Source organism: Xenopus laevis, chromosome 7L, assembly GCF_017654675.1.
Source record: "Xenopus laevis strain J_2021 chromosome 7L, Xenopus_laevis_v10.1, whole genome shotgun sequence".
NCBI lineage: Eukaryota > Metazoa > Chordata > Amphibia > Anura > Pipidae > Xenopus > Xenopus laevis.
In genome coordinates this window covers 15,386,088-15,408,176 of record NC_054383.1, presented here as the reverse complement: position 1 = coordinate 15,408,176, position 22,089 = coordinate 15,386,088, and the positions used below count along the sequence as shown (strand labels likewise).

Sequence of the window (22,089 nt, the reverse complement as noted above, 5' to 3'; positions counted from 1 at the left end):
AATTTACCGGCAGTTATAATGCCGGTATTACATGGCTGGTAAATTACCGGCTAGGTTGGTAAAATACCGGCTGGTTAGCAACCTTAAAGATGGCTAATCTAATCTAATCTTATGTTGTGACTGGTTTGTTAGCAGAAGTCAATTTTGCAGGCGGATTATCTGTGCACAGGTAAAATAATCATATACAAGTACCTACCTACAGGCAGGGTCAGACGGGATACCGGGAAAAAACCCGGTGGGCCCAACCCTCATGGGCCCCGCCGGGCCAGACCCCCTCTCCTGATATTGGGTTGGCAACAAAAATAAATCTTTTTTTTTCGGCGCTGAGCTGCGACATCTGCGCATGCGCGCCGAGTGCCATCGTTTGCGCATGCACGTGGTGCCGGCTGCGCATGTGCGCCGAGAGAATCGGCGCGTCACAATAGGGGAGCGGTGGGGCCAGAAGGGGTGCCCTGGACACCAGTCCGACACTGTCACAAGGAGTAGCTTCAATTTCCCTGCTTGTCCTGTTTAGCTCAAGAAAAACAGAAACCATAGATTTTGTGTGATTAAAAGAATAGGCAAAAAAGTGTATTCAGCACAAGCCCTATTTATTGCATTAATGTTGAACAAGGTAGTACAGGTATGGGACCTGTTATCCAGAATGCTTTGGACCTAGAGCTTTGCGGATAAGGGGTCTTTCTGTAGTTCGGATATCCATCCCTTAAATCAACTTAAATATCATATAAACATTAATTAAACTCAGTGGGGGTATTTTGTCTCCAATAAGAATTAATTATTATTTTAATTGGGATCAAGAACAAGCTACTGTTTTATTATTGCAGAGAAAAAGGAATTCGGAATTATTTGATTAAAATGGAGTCTATTGGAGATGGCGTTATATGGAGCTTTCTGGATACAGGTATGGGACCTTTTATCCAGAATGCTTGGGATCTGGGGTTTTCCGGATAAGAGAATTTTCTTTATACCTTAAGTCTACTAGGAAACCATTTAAACATTAAATAAACCCAATAAGCTGGTTTTGCCTCCAATGAGAATTAATTACAAGCTACTGTTTTATTATTACAGAGAAAAAGGAAATCATTTTTAAACATTTTAATTATTTGATAATGCATTCTATTGGGTCAAAAAGTGTCAAAAATGCGCTAGCGACGCCTTTGCCGCCCTTTGTCAGACGAAGTTTCGACAGGGCGGCGCTAATTCACTAAAATCTGAAGTTGCGCTACCGTAAATTCGTCAAGCAAAGCGAAGTTGCGCTAGCGACGCCTAATTTGCATACGGCACCAAGTTAAAGTACAATGGACGTATATGTAGCAGCAAATACATTACACTACACAAGGCTGGGAGAGCTTCATAAAATAAAATAGAGTTGTTATTTTGCCCTATACATGTGCCCAGTGTATAGTTTAGGTGCCATATGTTAAGAAATGTAGGGGGGAAGGAGGGTGCCCCCCAGGGCGGGAACTAGGGGTAGGCAGAGTAGGCACGTGCGTAGGGCGCAAAGCTGAGGGGGCGCCAGGCACATACCTGCTCTGTCGACTACCCCGTGTCCGGTCCCGTCTCTCCTCGACTGGCACTGGCGTAAATGCGCTTCTGCACTGGATCGTGCTTGCGCAGTCGAGCGCGCACAGAGCCGGCGCCTTGGCCCGCCAGGCTGCCTAGGGCGCCTGGCTGGGTTGGTCCGGCTCTGGTGCCCCCAAAAAAATTTACGATCTTTTTCAGCCTATCACCCTTAAATAAGTAAGACGCCAATGTTTTTTCGACTTTTAACTTTTCAACTTTTTTTGAAGCAATCCCTATCTACAATATTTCACTTCACCTGGTCTGAGGTGGCGAAGGCAAGTCTGGCGCAAGAGGTAACGTTCAGTAAAATGCGCAAGTTAGTGAATTAGCGTAGTTACGTCCCTTCGCCATAGCGCAACTTCGTCTGGCGTAAGGGTGCGATGTAGCGCTAGAGTAGGTCCACTTCACTAGCGAATTTACGGCAGCACCCGTTAGTAACAAAATAACGTGACGCTGGCAAATTTTCGCTAGTGTTAGCCACTTCACCTTTAGTAAGTTTGCCCCTATGTGAGACGGCCATCCTGTAATTCGGTGCATTCTGGATGCAGGTATGGGACCTGTTATCCAGAATGCCCGAGACCTAGGGTGATAAGAGAACTTTCCCTAATTTGGATCTTTATTACTTAATTATTCCAGGGGGTTTCCAGATAACTGATCCCATACCTGTAACAGTTTTCCGGAGAACGGATCCTATACCTGAATACTGAGTTCAAAAATGGGTTGGATTTCTAGCAAATAAAGGGGATATAAAGCCTTGATTTATAATTGATTTATTTATGCCTACAGTACCTTACTATATTAGCATGCTTATAGCTAGAATATTAAACCAAACTGAAAAAAGACTATTCTTTATTTTCATAAAATGATTTAGGTGGTTCAATTTAGGTAGTTATGCAGAATAATATTTTGGTACAAACAGAATTCTTCCTGCATCCAGTTTTATAGGTAATTGTTACACTCCTTTGCTTGAAAGAAGAAATATCAAATCCTTTATATAAAAGCAGATCTGTAATCAAACCCCACAATGTGGCACTTGGGACGCCCAGTGATATTTATAGTGCAGATTTATCACTAAAAAGACTGCCCCACAGCATTTAATCCTACTTGTTGGACAAAATCCATTTCCAGTCGTGCTGTTAGAGGCTTAAGGCACTACAGGGGCCATGTATCAAGTGCCACCAAAATGGATTTACACTCCCATCAACTTTTTATTTTTATTTTTTTTTATTTCTACCCTCAGATGGTAATCAAGTTTTGTCGTAGGTATATTTGATGTATAGGGGTGCTACAGTTTAATGGAAGGCAGACAGGATAAAGCCTTTTAGATTCCCCTTTTAATTTGTGGTTGTGCCCCTCAACATTATATTCTCTATATTTTTGGCTGTATAATATCCTTCAGGCTACTTGCGGATGCAGCGATGGCGCTTTATATAAACTATCCCCCGAGGTATTCAAATACTACAGGCTGTAGCAATAGAAAATATAGGCCTGCGTTATTATACGTGATGAATGCTTCATTAAAGGAATACGGTTGTTTTTACTGCATTATCATTTAGTTTTTCTATTTTAATTGCATTTTAAGGTTAACAATCCCATATTTACAAAAGAGGCAGGTATCTACGTCCGTTCACTGAAATATAAAATGAAATACAAAGAAGCTTCTCACTGTGAGTGCAGAACTAGTGATGTGCGGGTCAGGTTTTACCCGTCCTTAACCCGCCCTCCCTGAACCCGAGACCGCCTGCCCACCCGTAAGTTCCGGGTTCCTTTTATAGACCCGCGCTGACCCATCCATGACAAAAAGGGGCGGGCGATAAGGCATGCGTCTGTAAAAAAAAAAAGGAAGTGGGAAGCCAGCAGACTGGCAGTGCAAGTTGACAGGCTGGGAGAGCAGGAAGAAGAGCTCAACCCACCCACCCATCGGTGCGAGGTCGGCCCGAACCCGCCCAACCAGCGGGTAAACCCACACACAACGCTTGGTCAAAACATTGGCCATATTCTTTAAGGAGAATTCAACCGTTCTCAAAAAAAACACCCCACGTAGACCCCCCCTCCCTCCCCCTCTCCAGCATAGCTGCCCCCCGGGGAAATGCCCCTAACTTTATTTTTACCCCTCGGTGTAGATTCAGGCATCGGAGTTCCACGCAGCCATCTTCCAGCCATCCTAGGGCCCAACGATCGGATCCTAGCGAACGGGCGATTGGATTGCGTGACCGCATCAACGAACAGAGACGGGATTTTTAGTCCCATCCGATCGAGATCTGGCCGACTTCCGGCCAGATCTCGATCGGGGAAGCCCGTCGGGGGGCCCCATACACGGGCCAATAAGCTGCCGACTCGGTCTGTCGGCAGCTTTTATCGGCCCGTGCATGGCCAACTTTAGACCGAGCCACAGCAAGATGATTCATCATGGTCCTTACCGCGGTCACACACTCAAGACAAGAGAAGGAAGATCAGCATGGAGCTTCAGAAACAGAAGTCACATTAAACAGATGAGAACACTAGCATTTAATAGGGCTATTCAGTGTTTAATTTATTTCAAAGTAGGCCTGCACATACATTTAATTAATATTTACATGATTTTTTAATGGACTAAAGATATGGAGATCCAAAGTACTGAGATTACCCCAGGTCCCGAGCATTCTGGAAAACAGGTCCCATGCTTGTATAGTGGAAAAAATGTCAAGAAGAAATTTTGAGGGGCACAGTAGGATAAGAGGACTCTGACCCCAAGAGCTTACAGTCTAGATGGGTAGTGTCTCAGAACATGATAACTTTTCAGTGCTCTATTCTGATTTACTTGGTGCCTCGTTCGATTTGTGAGTACAAGTACGACACGGCGTTATAGATTATTCCAAGCGCAATGTAAAGTGAAATGAAAAACTACAAGAAGTACTTTCAGGTTCAGCCCAGAAGATCCTTAATACAAAATCTAAATCAAAGCAGGGAAAAAAAAGCACATTATTCAGCTTAAATGATTACAAATCTCTGCTTGATTGTAAATCACGATGATTTAGCGGCAATTATATAATGGTAAGTCTGTTGCTGTCTCTCTTATAATAAACCCTTTTAATTTGCTAAAGAGAAGCAGAGAGATAATATATGAGTATCCGTATATCCCGCATGATGTTCACGTTGAATTAATGCTGCTATTTATGTGCTTTTATTTTCTCTTCTGTATTTGTACAGTACCTTGTTGATGTGGAAATTACCAAAGGGGAAGTCATACCCTGTTCTAAATCTTCCATTTATTTTCTGTTAAATGGGCAGAGTATTACCTTTTTCCAGTACTTGCGTTTATACATCAGTGGGAACTGTTTTCTTTGGCTGAGGAGGTCTGTTTATAGTATTCCTTATCCAGAAACCCATTATCCAGTAAGCTCCAAATTACAGAAAGGCCATCTCCCATTGTCTACAATTTTTATCCAAATAATGCAAGTTTTTCTCTGTAATAATAAAACAGTAGCTTGTACTTGATCCCAACTAAGATATAATTAATCGTTATTGGAAGCAAAACCAGCCTATTGGGTTTATTTAATGTTTACATGATTTTTCATTAGTCCTAAGGTATGAAGAACCAAATTATGGAAAGATCTGTTATACGGAAAACACCAGGTCCCGAGCATTCTGGATAACTGGTCCCATATTACATTTATGTACTCGATAGCTAGGTGTCAGTGGTAACCTATACTTTTAGTATGATGTAGAGAGGGATATTCTGAGACAATTTGTAATTGGTTTTCATTTTTTATTATCTGTGATTTTTGTGTTATTTAGCTTTTTATTCAACAGCTCTCCAGTTTGCAATTTCAACAATTTCGTTGCTGGGGTCCAAATTCCCATAGCAACCATGCATCGATTTGAAAAAGATACTGGAATATGAAAAGGGGAGGACCAAATAGAAAGATGAGTAATAAAAAGTAGCAATAAGGGGCAGATTTACTAAGCTCGAGTGAGGGTTCAAATTTTAAAAAGTTTGAATTTCAAAGTAAATTTTTGGGTACTTCAACCATCAAATAGGCTATATTCGACTTAGATTCAAACGATTCGAAGTAAAAATCTTCGACTGTTCGACCATTCGATAATCAAAGTACTGTCTCTTTAAAAAAACTTCAACTTCATACTTCGCCAAATTAAAGCTACCGAAGTGCAATGTTAGTTTTTTTTGGTCGAATAAAAATCCTTTGATCGATCGCTAAAAATCGTTTGAATCGTTCGATTTGAACGATTTAATCGTTAGATCGAACTATTTTTATTCGATCGCAGGATTGCCAAATTTGTTAAAAAAACTTTGAATTCGAATTCATTTATACTTCGAAATTCGACCCTTATTAAATCTGCCCCTAAGTGTGTAGACTTACGAAGCATTTGTTTTTTTAGATAGGGTCAGTGACCCCTATTTGAAAGTTGGAGAGAGTCAGAAGAGTAAGGCAAATAATTAAAAAAACATGAAAAATAAATAATGACGACCAAGTGAAAAGTTGCTTAGAATTGGCCATTCTATAACATACTAAGGGGGTTATTTACTAAACTCCAAATTGCAAAAATCATGAAAAATTCTTGATTTTTTTTATAAAATTAGACTTTTGAAAAAATCACGAATTTTTCAGAATTTATTAAACCCCGAAGATGGAAAAGTCAGAATCCGAAAATCCGGCATCTCAGACCTGTCGATGTTGCATATAAGTCAGTGGGAGAAGTCCTAATGATTTTTTGATGCACGCTGGGTTTCGTGCAATACCCCAAAGTTTTTGAAGTTTTCAGGCAAAAATCTGTTTTCAGGTGAAAAATCCTTAGAAATCATGAAAAACTAATGAAAAATCTGAAGAAATCGTGAAAATTATATTTTTTTTCCCGTGAAGCAAATTTTCGTGAAAATGTAATAATAAATAAGCGCAAAAAAACAGAGCGCATTTGATTGGAGTTTGTTGCAGAAAATATTGAGATAAATCCAGACTATGATAAATAATTCCCTGAAAGTTTACATTAAGATGAACCACTCTTTTAACTTAATTTTATGTATGTTATAGAATGACCAATTCTAAGCAACTTTCAATTGGTCTTCACTATTTATTTTTTATAGTTTTGTCCAGCTTTCAAATGGGGGCCACTGACCACCTTTAAAAAAAACAAAAACAAATGCTCTGTAAGGCTACAAATGTATTGTTATTGCTCCTTTTTATTACTCATCTTTCTATTCAGGCCTCTCCTATTCATATTCCAGTCTCTTATTCAAATCAATGCACGGTTGCTAGGGTCATTTGGTTTCTACTAGGGATCGCACCGAATCCACTTTTTTGGATTCGGCCGAACCCCCGAATCCTTTACGAAGGATTCGGCCGAATACCGAACCGAATCCGAACCCTAATTTGCATATGCAAATTAGGGGTGGGAAGGGGAAAACATTTTTTACTTCCTTGTTTTCTGACAAAAGTCACGTAATTTCCCTCCCCGCCCCTAGTTTGCATATGCAAATTAGGATTTGGATTTGGTTCGGCTGGGCAGAATGATTCAGCTGAATCCGAATCTTGCTGAAAAAGGCCGAATCCCGAACCGAATCCTGGATTCGGTGCATCCCTAGTTTCTACCCACCAAATTACTGAAATTGCAAGCTGGAGAGCTGCTGAATAAAAAGCTAAATAACTCAACAACCACAAATAATAAAAAACAAACACATTTGCAAACTGTCTCAGAATGTCACTCTACACATCATAAAAAAAGTTAATAAAGATGAACAACCCTTTTAATGACCATTTTATTTGGAAAAAGGTACATACAATCCTAGGTCTGTTGCTAGGGCCAGTGTATCAAACAACCAAGCCAAAACTTAATTTTAAGGCAAACTTTATATTACATGTTATTACCTTACTGATCTTGGGTCGAATGTTGAGCATTGTTGCGGGGAAAGAGAAGCATTTTAGCTTTATCATCTAAATTACCTTATCTACAAACACAAATGACATGTTTCAAATAGGGATGCACTGAATCCATTATTTTGTTCGGCTGAAAACCGAACCGAATCCGAACCCTAATTTGCATATGCAAATTAGGGGTGGGAAGGGGAAAAGATTTTTTACTTCCTTGTTTTTTGACAAAAAGTCACGCAATTTCCCTCCCCGCCCCTAATTTGCATATGCTAATTCAGATTCGGTTCAGCTGGGCCGAAGGATTCAGCTGAATCCTTCTGAAAAAGGCCGAATCCTGGCGGAATCCCGAATCCTGGCGGAATCCCGAACCGAATCCTGGATTCGGTGCATCCCTAGTTTCAAAGTATGATGGCCTGACCCATGACCAGTGCAGGATAACTTTCATTCTCAGGTTATATCACGGGGCCCACAAGGTTATTGGTCAGATCAATAATCCAGCAGTTCCACCCACATTTGAATATTCTGTGAATTGCTGCTTGTGTGGACTTTCCAATTCTTGTACCACTTGTCCAAGCAATAATTCTATTACTTTGTGCAGATATGTGCAGTTCATTCCGTGTATTAAAATGTACTTTTTCCATTTTGTTACAGAGTAAATCATCTAGGAAAGGCTTTATCCGAACAAGATGGTGTATTACTGACTGGTACGTTTCTCCATTTCACACAATGTGCGGTCTCCCTTAAAGGAGAAGTAAAGGTTAAAACTAAGTAAGCTTTATCAGAAAGTTCCATCTACTGTAAATATACCAGTAAACCCTCAAAGTAATGCTGCTCTGAGTCCTCTGTCAAAAGAAACAGCATTTATTTTCTTCTATTGTGTACTCATGGGCTTCTGTATCAGACTTCCTGTTTTCAGCTTAAACCTTGTTACCCTGGGCGTGAGCATGCTCAGTTTGCTCCTCTTCCCCCCCCCCAGAGCTATGAGCGAGCAGGGGGAGACTTAGGCAGGAAGTGATGTCACACCAATCTAATATGGCAGCTGCTATCCTAAACAAACAGAGAGTTTCTAGAGCTTTTTACTCAGGTATGGTAAAGCATTCTACAGAATAAATATAGCATTCTAGCTTGCCCTATTGTGGCTAATCTATTGGCAATAAAATGCCTCTGTAGCTTTCCTTCTCCTTTAACTGTACAGTGAATGGCTTTTATAATAAGAAGCAATGGCCACCAGAGGGTGCACTTTAATTAGCATCTTCACAGCAAAAATGGTGGCTTCCACTGAACAACAATACTCTATGTCCATGTGTTTAATTGAACACTTAGAGGAGAAAAGACTGTAAATGTAGCATGCTGCTAACAAATGAATGTCCTGCTCTGCCTCACAGACATAGTAGGACATATTACTCTTCATCGGAATGGCTCATTACCAGAGATGTCCATCCAGAAACTGTATTTTGCGTAGCGATCGAGAGTAGGAGGCCGAAAGTAAAAGTTTGCATTGAACTATATAAATGTAGAAAATCTGAGCCACTAAAGACTGATAATAAACATAATTGTAATACAAGTGTAACTGTGTGATGATAGTATCCCTTTAAAGGTGAACTAAGGCTTAACTAAAGAAGTAGCTAGAAATATTGTACATTATGTTTTGAGCTTCTGTACCAGCCCAAGGCAACCATAACCCTTTAGCAGTAAAGATCTGTGTCTCCAAAGATGCCCCAGTAGCTCCCCATCTTCTTTTCTGCTGATTCACTGCACATGCTCTGTGCTGCTGTCACTTACTGAGCTTAGGGACCCACTCACAATATACAGTACACATAGAATAGAAATGTCACAATATAAGGCTGATTAGTAATTAATACAGATAATTACTACATGGCAGCACAGAAACCAGTGCAATTAGCATCAAAATTTAATAATCAGCCCTGTAGCATCAGCTTATATTACAGGGGAAGCTCATTTTCTGCTGGATAATTAGTGACGAGCCCTAAGCTTAGCTTCTCAACAGCTGCTCAGAGCCCACTGAGCATGTGAGTGTCACAGACACTTTCCAAGATGGTGACCCCCTGTGACAAGTTTGAAGTCCTGGATCATTGCTGCTATTGACGAGCTGAAACTTTAGGCTGGTGCAATAAGTTCAGTATATAAAGTATGGCATTTTTAGCCAAATTCATTTTTAGGGTTTAGTTCACCTTTAAGCACAATCGTATATTCACCTCTTGAAGGCATACGAAACAATTTATAAATCATATTAGTGCCTTTATAAATAGTCAATAGCTCTAGATCCATATAGCTGGCTGTCGGAGTGTAGCTAGAGTGCTGTATTTTGCCTTCACTCTGTAACTTCTTCCCTTCCTGTTTTTCACTCCAGTGCCTTCGACTTGGTGAACATTCATCTTTTCCACGATGCTTCCAATGTAATTGCTTGGGAATCCAGCCCATCTATCTACTCAGGAATACGACAGAAGGCTCTTAGTTATGTACTCAATAGGTACGTCATTTGCACCTAGAACCTATTTATCACTCATAAATATTGTTATCGTCTTGGCGAGCAAAGGATTTTTATCAGCCGTGTCATTGATCACAATTCTAATAAAAGCATGGGGCTAAAATTAAAAATGGCTGCTGTTTAAATGGTAATAAATAGCTTTATTGTGTATTTTCTCAACTGCTGTCTGAAGGTTGGCATCCAAAAGGTGACTGTGACCCTGTAATGCAAAAGGGAATGTCAGAAGAGGTGCTCTCTTGTAAATGCACACTAGCGCCTCATCAATCTGCCAGAGAACTTACAAACTACATTGCACAGATGGAACGATTAGACACTCCAGTTTTTATTGCTGGTGAACGTCTCACCTTAAGTGCTCTAGATGTTGGAAAAGGAAAGGACTGTGACTGTGGGATAGCAGGTATAGTAGGGAGAGATGGTGTCTATAGTAACAGTGGATAATAGTCTCTGGGAAGGGAGTGTGACTGTGGGATAGCAGGTATAGTAGGGAGAGATGGTGCCTATAGTAACAGTGGATAGTAGTCTCTGGGAAGGGAGTGTGACTGTGGGATAGCAGGTATAGTAGGGAGAGATGGTGCCTATAGTAACAGTGGATAGTAGTCTCTGGGAAGGGAGTGTGACTGTGGGATAGCAGGTATAGTAGGGAGAGATGGTGTCTATAGTAACAGTGGGATAATAGTCTCTGGGAAGGGAGTGTGACTGTGGGATAGCAGGTATAGTAGGGAGAGATGGTGTCTATAGTAACAGTGGGATAATAGCCTCTGGGAAGGGAGTGTGACTGTGGGATAGCAGGTATAGTAGGGAGAGATGGTGCCTATAGTAACAGTGGGATAATAGTCTCTGGGAAGGGAGTGTGGCTTTGGGATAGCAGGTATAGTAGGGAGAGATGGTGCCTATAGTAACAGTGGGATAATAGTCTCTGGGAAGGGAGTGTGACTGTGGGATAGCAGGTATAGTAGGGAGAGATGGTGTCTATAGTAACAGTGGATAATAGTCTCTGGGAAGGGAGTGTGACTGTGGGATAGCAGGTATAGTAGGGAGAGATGGTGTCTATAGTAACAGTGGGATAATAGCCTCTGGGAAGGGAGTGTGACTGTGGGATAGCAGGTATAGTAGGGAGAGATGGTGCCTATAGTAACAGTGGGATAATAGTCTCTGGGAAGGGAGTGTGGCTTTGGGATAGCAGGTATAGTAGGGAGAGATGGTGCCTATAGTAACAGTGGTATAGCAAGCTCTGGGAAGGGAGTGTGACTGTCAGGCAGAGTAGAGCAAGGTCCCTATGTTAGGATTGGGTATAGTAACCTATGTCATGAACTGTGGCCTAAATGACAAAAGTAGGGAAATATGGCAATAAGTTATACTTTAATCTGCACTGCCTACCTGTGGCCCTATATTGGACAGTCCTTTATCATGTAAAGAATAGGGCCAGGCATATTATTTTTTTGCCAAGGGCCCCACCACTTCTTACAAAGGGCCCTTCCACTGGAGGGTTTAACATAGACATGGAGCTTTGTGTAATAAGACGCTAAAGCTTTGTGTGTAATAAGTCGCCGAAATTTGATTGTGTCCATTTGTTGGTGCTCATCATATTTTTGCCTCCGTACATAAACCACTTTGGTTCACACAAAGGAACGTGCTGAATGCCGTGTTATTGGTATTTTGCTCGCTTGTAGCTTGCAGCCTGCTTCATTGAGCTAATTTTGATTCTCAGACCCCCCACATTGCTCCGGGCTAAGAGGTGGGAAAGTGACTGTAGTTTTAGTGTTAACTTTAGGTCAGGGTTACTGTGATGGATATCAGTAAAATGTGACACTGCCAAGAACTGTCCTGCCCCCGTACCCATGAGCAGAGAGCATCTGAATTCGAGGTCTCCCTGCTACTTCAGGATTTGCATTCACATGAGTTGCTCATTTTCAGAGAGCAGCCAGCCGCAGATCCGGACCTCCATCGTGAAATGATGGGCTGAGCCGCACAAAAGAGCAGTTCTGTAAAAGCAGTGAATAATGACTAACCCCTTTCATCGGCACAGCTAACCTTTTGGCAGCCACCAGCAAACTCTATTCTGATCGGCTGATTGGGGAGGACAATACAGTGAAGCTCATTTTGAATGAATGTTGCCACCAACAGTGTCCCTATTCAGGGTTTTGGGAACCATCTCTGAGCATTGTCTAACACCGCTCCTCCAGACACTATGAAAAGGGGAGAGTAAGAACACAAACCTGGGGCGGGGGGGGGCTTCTATTCTTGCCTCTTAAAAGCCGCCTAGATCTACATTTCCAGCAGAGCGACACAAGCAATGCAGAGTCACACAAACACAGAAGAGAGGTTTCAAGTCAGGCCCTTAAATCCCCTTAACTGCATGGTCTAATAATGCTGGAGCTGCGGCCTCTGGAAACAGAAGCCGATAAGTCTCTTCCTCTCAATCCTTTAAACTGCTAAAGAGCTTTTAAGAGCAAAGCCCTTCAAACCCTCTGGACAATACAGAGAGGGGAAACAGTTTAACGAGCAATGAATGGCTGGGGTATCTTTTCACACTCAAGGCCCTTCATTGCAATTACACCATTTAACCTGTATATGGGGCAAAGTGTATCGTTATCCTATTGGAGTCACTTAAAAAAGTCCCAGTTCTCAGTCCAAGTATTATGAGTAATAAGCAGAGGGATATAACTGCCCCTGCTTTAAATTCAAATAGAACATGGCTGTCCAATCAGATGGCAGTTGCTCTCGGGGGGGGAAGAAAAGTTTAAAGTAACAGTTCAGTATAAAAATAAAAACTGGGTAAATAGATAGGCTGTGCAAAATAAATAATGTTTCTAATATAGTTAGTTAGGCAAAAATGTAATGTACACATCCAAGTCGTTGCACTCCAAAGTCAAAAAGATCGCTCAGGTAGATTATCGGTTAAAAGATCATCCTTTATTGATTTACATCAGGTTAAAAAAGAAATGCTAGCTCATAGTCTGACGCGTTTCGTAACTATGTACTTCATCAGAGACCCTGGGCATGCTCAGTTCCATACCACTACTTATACCCACGTGGGGACCTCCCCTTCCCCTTACAAAAGGTGAACTAATTAAAATAATGCACTAATTGGCACCACATACAAGTAATCAAAATAAAGAGAAAAAGAAAATTCCTAAAATAATTAGTCTAACATTTCAAAGTCTGCAAACACGTTCCAATCACTTCGATACATTGTTACATATATTTGAACATTTCTCAGCCATGTAAATATATTTTGCTTTTTAAAATGCCATTTCCAGTTACATATCATGGATATAAAGTTTTAACTTAATCATTCAAAGTTTGTTCAACAAACAATACAAAAATTATTTATACTAATTTAGAATCTCAGAATTGGTGTTGGGATATTTTTTTAAAATGTAATGTATAAAGGCTGGAGTGACTGGATGTATAACATAATAGCCAGAACACTACTTCCTGCTTTTCAGCTCTCTAACTCTGAGTTAGTCAGCGACTTGAAGGGGGGCCACATGGGACATAACTGTTCAGTGAGTTTGCAATTGATCCTCAGCATGCAGCTCAGATTCAAAAGCAACAGTTATGTCCCATGTGACCTCCCCTTAAGTCACTGATTGGTTACTGCCTGGTAACCAGGGTAACCAGTCAGTGGAAGCCAAGAGAGCTGAAGAGCAGGAAGTCGTGTTCTGGCTATTATGTTACACATCCAGTCACTCCAGCCTTTATACATTACATTTTTGGCTAACTATATTAGATACAATTTTTATTTTGCACAGCCTATCTATTTACACAGTTTTTATTTTTATACTGAACAATTCCTTTAAGGCATTTAACCTGCCTACATATGCAAATTAGGATTCGGTTCAGTATTTGGCCGAATCTTTCGCAAAGGATTCGGGGGTTCGGCCAAATCCAAAATAGTGGATTCGGTGCATCCCTAGTTATTTCTGGTGTCAGTATCTCTTTAATTTATACATGGAATTCTTTCAGGTGCTGTAGTTTCATCCCACACTCCTTAAAACAAGGCCAGGTTGATTGGTTATTGATGAACTTTAGATTAGTTCTTGGTAGGCAAGTTAGATTGTAATATCCTCTGGGCAGGGACTGATATAAGTGACTGAATGATAAATAGCTTCAAAAGTAACCTTTGTATATAGTTAAATAACAAAACAACAATCAGCAGGTAGCATTTACTGGTCACCTGTGTAAAAGTTAACATCCTATTGGTTGCTATGTGTTAGTACACCTGGGCAAACTTAGTGGGGCTCATTTATAAACACTGAGCAAATGTGCACCTGGGCAGTAACCCCCTAGAAACCAATCAGTGATTAACTTTTTTCAGCCAGCGGCAGGTTGAGCACAATCATCTGATTTGTTGCCATGGGTTACTGCCCAGGTGCAAATTTGCCCAGTGTTTATAAATGACCCCAATGTCTTTGGACACAATGGGGCTCATTTATCAACACTGGGCAAATTTGCCCATGGGTAGTAACTACTTGTTCTACTTGCAGCTGGCTTTAAAAAGCTAATCACTGATTGGTTGCTATAGGTAACTGTCCATGGGCAAATTTACCCAGTGTTGATAAATGAGCCCCAATGTCTCACTATGTACATATACTTGCTCCCCAATGTGTTTTAACCCCCTTTCTAACATTGGCATCTTAAGCGGCTCCCACTGTGTCACATAGAGGGGGAAATATACAAACAGGTGCAAAGTTTGCACCATGTCTAGTGACCCACAGCAACCAATCAGAAGTTTGCTTCCAAACTGCAAAAAAAGTCACTGCTAACTGGCTGCTGGCAATATGAGTTACATGAACTGTAGGAAATGTTAAAACATTATGGCATTGCTCCCTGCAGAAAACTACAATCCCCATAATGCACTGTGAGGTCCCCAGCAGGATGCTAGGGGTTGAAGTTAATCCACACCTGCATTTGTTATGCAGTGTTGTGTGTAAAGACATAGGGGGCCCCCCTGAGGCTGGGGACCCAAGACCACGTGGAGCTGCTTTCATTTGCAATCGTTCTCCTGTCCTAGAACAACAGGAACATTTTGAAACATTACAACTGTGAAATCTTGGCATAAAGTCCCCTTTGCGACCTTCATTATTTTCTCACAAATATAGTCCATTGTCCCTTCGCTGAAGTTAATTTGATCAGCATTGGAACATTTAACTTTTATGTCCAGTCAAAAGACTTGTTTCACGCTCATTTTGGGCATTGAGACTGCGTGATTGCCAGAAAAATAATGTTCCGGGGAACAATTCAGAGCAATTAGTTTCCCAGGGAGAGGCGATGTGATGCACGGTCCTCACACAGCTATTCATTGTCATTTTATGGATCCTCATTAGTCATCTGTCAGCTCTTTTCAAAGGGGCCTCCTTGCTCAGTGTTTCTTTTTGGGCTTTTCCCAGAAATTAAGAGCTGAATGGCCAAATGAAAAGCTACCTCGTTTCTAGGCAAGAGTAGGCTTCGTCCCCAAGAACTGTGTCATTAGGGAAAGTTGGACTAGTAGCCAGCACCTTCATTCCTTTATCCTGACAAATCTGCTTCTGGGAATATCTCTTAAAGGACTGGCCTAGGAAAGCATGATATGTGTGTGTGTGTATAAATAAATATAATTTCTATATTTACATATATATATATATATAGTCAACTACAAGAGGTCCTCTGCACTCAAACCATTATCAATATATTTAAGACAGAGACATTTTGTGCATACTGCTACTAAAAAATGCCTTACCCTTTAAACAACACAGGGATTGTTTGTCCATATATTGCAATATATTTAAGCTGGCCAACTACGTCAAAGTCATCCCATATCTGGCCAGTCCTACGCTTAATTTTCATCTGATTCATTAAGAATTCAATTGCTTAATTATACATTTTACAAAGGGACTAAGTTTTACCTGCAACTTACTCGCTGCTTTCAAAGTAAAACTCCCAAACTTGGCTGCCCTTTTATTAGACACCAGTGGGATCACCTGACTATAGCTGGGAAGGGTGGGAGCTACAACATGGAGCTGGTCACTGCTCCTGTATAACTATAACAAACAAAGGAAAGTTGTGCTCACTACTATTTTTTAAAACCATTAGGCGGGGGTGCAATGAGGGTGTGACCACAAAATACATATAGACAAATACAAGAGTCCTCTGCACTCAACCCATTATCAATATATTTAAGACAGAGACATTTTGTGCATACTGCTACTGAAAATGCCTTACCCTTTAAACAACACAGGGATTGTTTGTCCATATATTGCAATATATTTAAGCTGGCCAACTACGTCATCCCATATCTGGCCAGTCCCACGCTTAATTTTCATTTGATTCATTAAGAATTCTATTGCTTCATTATAAATATATATATATATATATATATATATATATATATATATATATATATATATATATATATATATAAAACTATAACAAACAAGGGAAAGTTGTGCTCACCACTAATTTTTAAAACCATTAGGCGGGGGTGCAATGAGGCACCCCCGCATAATGGTTTTATAAATTAGTGGTGAAGCACAACTTTCCCTTGTTTGTTGTATATATACACACGGACACACACACGGACACACACACGGACACACACACGGACACACACACGGACACACACACACGGACACACACACACGGACATCTACCCATTGTGACGTCACTCCTTGCAATGTAACGAGCAGCATCTGAGTATAGGATCAATTTAAAAATCCAGATTCCTTGCTTTATTATAATTATATAGTGCTAATAGAACATTACTATTCACACCTTCTATATAAAAAGCCCCTGACCTACACACTTCCTTTCTCTGTGAAGCTTTAAAGATGTTCATTGCACAGTGGGGAACACTGTTTGTACCTGGGCATTAACCTATGGTAACCAATCAAATCTTTGATTCTATTGTTCCAGTTGGCTGAAAAAAAATCGGTGATTGGATCTACGGGTGGAAATTTGCTCAGTATTAATAAATGAGCTCTACTTGTGTTTTACTGGGGTAATTTGATTAGCTACCTTCTATTAAGGATGCACCAAATCCAGGATTCAGTTCGGGATTCGGCCAGGATTCTGGCTTTTTCAGCAAGATTCGGATTCAGCCGAATCCTTCTTCCTGGCCGAACCAAATCCTAATTTGCATATGCGTATTAAGGGCGGGGAGGGAAATTGCGTGACTTTTTGTCACAAAACAAGGAAGTAAGAAATGTTTTCCCCTTCCCACCCCTAATTTGCATATGCTAACTAAGATTCGGTTCAGTATTCGGTCAAATCTTTTGCGAAGGATTCAGGAGTTCGGCCGAATCCAAAATAGTGGATACGGTGCATCCCTACTTTCTATGAATGGCCAGCTTTAGTCACTTTATCAGAGCTCCATTTTTAAAAAATTCTTGATTCTGAAAATAAATTTTATTGTTTAATTTGCTATTAACCATAGTTGCTATTGCATCCATTATATTTACATATCAGTGAGAGAAGAGCAAATGCTGCCGTGTCTTAAGCGATAAAAACAACAGACAAACTGCATCACTAAATCATTGTTGCACTGCTCTCCAATCAAAAGCACTAGTGTAATACTTCATGGTCATAATTATGAAATATCTGATGATAATAAGCAAGAACCATGAGTATCCTGTAAATTCTGATTCGGCCAAGATTTTGCCTTTTTCAACAGGATTCGGCCTCTGTCGAATCCAAGTGCCTGACCGAACCGAAACTGAATCCAAAAAATTACGTGACTTTTCGTCACACAAACGTAAAAAGTAATGGGGAGCTACCCCTTTAAGTTTGCCATAGTTTGTAAAATCAACTGCCCTGAGAGGTAGGGATCTTACTGATGAGCAGTTGTAGCTGCACTCCCCTGCGTTCCGTTTTTCTGCGTTCAGCCGCAGGGGAGCGCAGGAATAGACGCATTACATTTTTTCCAATGGGGCTGTACTCACACAGGCGCGTGTAGGCGCTGAACACAGGTTGAGACACAACATGCTGCATTTTTCCTGCGTTCGGCGCCTACACGTGCCTGTGTGAGTACAGCCCCATTGGAAAAAATGTAATGCGTCTATTCCTGTGTCCCCTGCGGCTGAACGCAGAAAAACGGAACGCAGGGGAGCGCAGCTACAACCGCTCATCAGTAAGAACCCTTAGAGTTGCCGATGATGGGTTTCTAGGTAGGAATCGACTTGAAGGTAAAGGGCTTTTGTAACATTTGTATGATAGTTGATACAGTATGAAGGCTTTAGACTGAATCGTTAATTACGTTTCAGGGTTGAGAATTAATTTTGAAAACAAGAAATGAAACCTGGCTGCACTGTACATAACACACGCGCCAGTGGCCAGATGATTGTGCAGTAACTGACTTATACTGATGATCTGAAGAGAATGAACAGGAAAATATCTGAGTTTCTCCTGTGGAGTTTTTTTTTTTATGGTTCAAATGAAAGAAAAATCTATAAATGCTAATGCAGCTTGATTTCATATTATTAGATTAGAAGAAAATGAAAACGAATGGCCTCTGTGGGTTTCTTGATATCATCTAAATGCAGCTATTTATAATGAACATGTCAGGCCGGAGCTCTGCATTGCAAAGTGTGTATTGTTATAATAAAATCATAGTCGTGCCTGAAAACTGAGCAATAACGGCAGTGGAATAGAGAGGGAGGAAACATAGTTCCACGTTTGCAAGTATGGTTCAGAATATAAGGTGTATGGGGGAGAAGGATTTTAAAATATGTGCTGATGTCACCTATGCACCCATTGTAAACACCTCTTAAAGGAAAACTATACCCCTGAACAATGTAGGTCTCTATAAAAAATATATTGCATAAAACAGCTGTAAAACCCTGCTTCATGTAAATAAACGATATTATAATAATATACTTTTCTAGTAGTATGTGCCATTGGGTAATCATAAATATATAATAAGGGACGCCTCCTGGGATCGTAGGATTCACTGTACTCACAAACATACCAACAAACCATAAATGTTAGGTCACATGAGCCAATTAACAGACAGAGTCGTGTCTTTTGCTTCCACACTTCTTCCTGTTACAGTTAGAGTTGAAGTATTTCTGGTCAGGTGATCTCTGAGGCAGCACACAGACCATCATGAAATGGTGGTTCAAGGCAATATTTATATCTCTAGCATATATATATATACCAGTTTGGTAAGATTCTTTAATATGCCACTTAATTTGATATAAACTATCTGTTGCTTAAATATTCTTTTTAGGGATTTAATATTCCTTTAACTGACAAATAGAAAGCAGGGAGGTTTGTATCAGGCCTGGGCCCTACACTTTATAGGGCCCGAAAGCAGTTCCATGATGCCCCCCCAAGGATTCCCTTATAATGGGGCTGACACCACAAAAACACCTGTACTGACGAGCAATAAAGCTAATGAGGGCACTTCCCGCAAGAGCTTATAATCTAATGGAATGGGACAAACGATATACTTGCTCTGCTTTTCAACTACCAGTCTTTCGTTTAAAGGACTAGTAACATAAAAAAAAAAATTTAAATAAATTTGTTCGTATACATCCGCTTGCGCTCCTCTTCTGAAATCGATCGTGTGTTCCATCGTGCGGCGCTCGATTTCTCCTCCCTGCTTTCCTTATAGGAGATAGCCAGGGAGGAGGAACCGATCGACACACGATGGATCGTCGCCGTGTCGCCTTTTCAGAAGAGGAGCGGAAGAGGAATTTTTTGATGTTACTGGTCCTTTAAACGAAAGATACAATAAACGAAAGAGATAATTATTTGTGTTTTTTTGAGTTATTTAGCTTTTTATTCAGCAGCTCTCCAGTTTACAATTTCAGCAGTCTGGTTATTACGTTCCAAATGACCCTTGCAACCATGCATTGATACGAATAAGAGACTGGAATATGAATAGGGGAGGGTCTGAATAGAAAGATGAGTAATAAAAGTAGCAATAACAATACATTTGAAGTCTTACATAGCATATGTTTTTAGATGGGGTCAGTGACCCCCATGTGAAAGCTGAAAAGAGTCAGAAGAAGGCAAATAATTCAAAAACTAGAAAAAAGAAAAAAGGCAAATTGAAATGTTGCTCAGAATTAGCCTTTCTATAACAAACTAAAAGGTAACTTAAAGGGGAACCACCACTTTAAATGTCTGCTCTGTTTGCATGTTTCAATTAGGATTCCTACAAAACAAAATTGTTGAGAAATGGTTGTTGTTTAGATAACGCAATATGTATTATCTCATAAATCAATATAATGAATCATTTCCATGTAACAGAAGCATGACAACTCTATTGCAGAAGTAGCTATTGATGGATTAGACGGCAGCAAAAGTGCCTCATTAATAAAGTCTGGCCATCCCTGAGCTATATCATTCAAAGACTGCAAAGAATTGAAAATATAGATCAATTCCTAGTGGGTTTAGAGTGATATTCTGAGACGATTTGCAATTGGTTTTCATTTTTTATTATTTGTGGTTCTTGAGTTATTTTGCTCTGTATTCAGCAGCTCTCCGGTCTTTCTTATTTCAGCAATCTGGTTGCTACGCTCCAAATTACCCTGGCAACAGTGCACGGATTTGAACAAGGGACTGGAATATGAATAGGAGAGGTCTGAATAGAAAGATGAGTAATAAAAAGTAGCAGTAAAAATAAATTGGTAGCCTTAGAGCATTTGTTTTTTAGATGGGGTCAGTTAACCCCATTTGAAAGCTGGAAAGAGTCAGAAGAAAAAGGCAAATAATTAAAACCTATGCAAAATAAATAATGAAGACCAACTGAAAAGTTGCTTAGAAGTGGTCATTCTATAACCTACTAAAATTTAACTTGAAGGTGAACCAACATTTTAACTATACATACAGGGCCCAGTACCATATTTCCTTCCTAAGCCTGGCTAAGGCAAGCCTAAACATTCTCCTTAGATGTCTCTAAACTGTCTATATGGGATGGACACATGGATTATATACTTGACTTAAGGCTAAAAAAGGGCTGCACATGGTGAAGTGTTGCAGAATATGCAATATAATCCGAATATCACTGTGACTGCTTTATCAGTGCCTGGAATTCCTATATTCAGCCCAGTAAAGATTCTGCACAAAGGTCTGATCAAATGTTTTAAAGGAGTGGTTCACTTTTAAGTTGAGTTTTAATATGTTATAGAATGTCCTATTCTGAGCAACTTTTTAATTGGTCTTCGTTAGTTCTTTTTTTTTTATATAGTTTCTGAATTATCTGCCTTCTTCTGACTCTTTCCAGCTTTCAAATGGGGGTCACTGACCCCATCTAAAAAACACATGCTCTGTAAGGCTTTGTTATTGCTTCTTTTTATTACTCATCTTTTCAGGCTGTTTATAACCCTCCTGTCTCTCGTTCAAATCAATGCATGGTTGCTAGGGTAATTTGAACCATAGCAACCAGGTGGCTGAAATCGCAAACTGGAGAGCCGCAGCTAAATAACCCAAAAACTACAAATAAAAAATGAAAAGCAATTGCACATTGTCCCAGAATATCAATCTCTACATCATACTAAAAGTTCATTTAAAGGTGAACAACCCCTTTAGCAATAGTCATTTATAGATTTTCATTGATTCTCATGACGTGTGCTATAATAAAAAAAAAAGTAGTTGAAATGGTGCAAATGTTCATTAGTAAGGCATGGTGTTATTGTGTGTGTATTGGGTTAAAGGTGACCACTTGGCATGACATGTACGCTATAGCAGTGTTGTACACAGTATATTCTGTATTTTGAATGCTAGTTTGGTAAATCTGCTTTCTGATTTTCTTTGGCTAAAAGAGGGTTCTATTTCTTTTGAAGGGTAATTACAGCATGAACATGTCTTGAACACAAGCCACAGGGAATGCACTGGTTGGGGGAGAATGGTACTTAGGGGCCTATTTATTATATGATGTGTAAAACAAATATCGCTGGAAAAAACAGTGTAAAAAGCTGTGTAAAATAACTAAGGAAATTATTAAAGTGTGCATTTTATTTTATGCCATATGGAAACAGTGCCCAGTCTAGGTATGGCGCAGACAGAGAATTCCCCAGAGATTATCAGCAGACATGCAAACTCCCCGGAAGCAATTCTTGGATGTTGGCCACTCCCCCATTAATCCCTGGCCATGCCCTTTGCCCCGCCCCCATATGGGTGATTCTGACAAGTTTGGGATGTCTGTGTTAATTATGGATCAGTGTC

At 40.2% G+C, this 22,089-nt stretch overlaps 1 protein-coding gene across 4 annotated transcripts in view; it reads left to right on the top strand.

Annotated features, from left to right (window-relative positions):
* inpp5a.1.L (inositol polyphosphate-5-phosphatase A L homeolog) overlaps nucleotides 1-22,089 on the top strand; it is a 315,415-nt gene that overhangs the window by 199,526 nt on the left and 93,800 nt on the right. For all 4 annotated transcript variants that reach the window (XM_041570266.1, XM_041570268.1, XM_018225155.2 and 1 more), the window contains exons 7-8: nucleotides 8,082-8,134; nucleotides 9,802-9,921. In XM_041570266.1, the coding sequence (XP_041426200.1) occupies nucleotides 8,082-8,134; nucleotides 9,802-9,921 (173 nt within the window). The remainder of the gene's footprint in view (nucleotides 1-8,081; nucleotides 8,135-9,801; nucleotides 9,922-22,089) is intronic.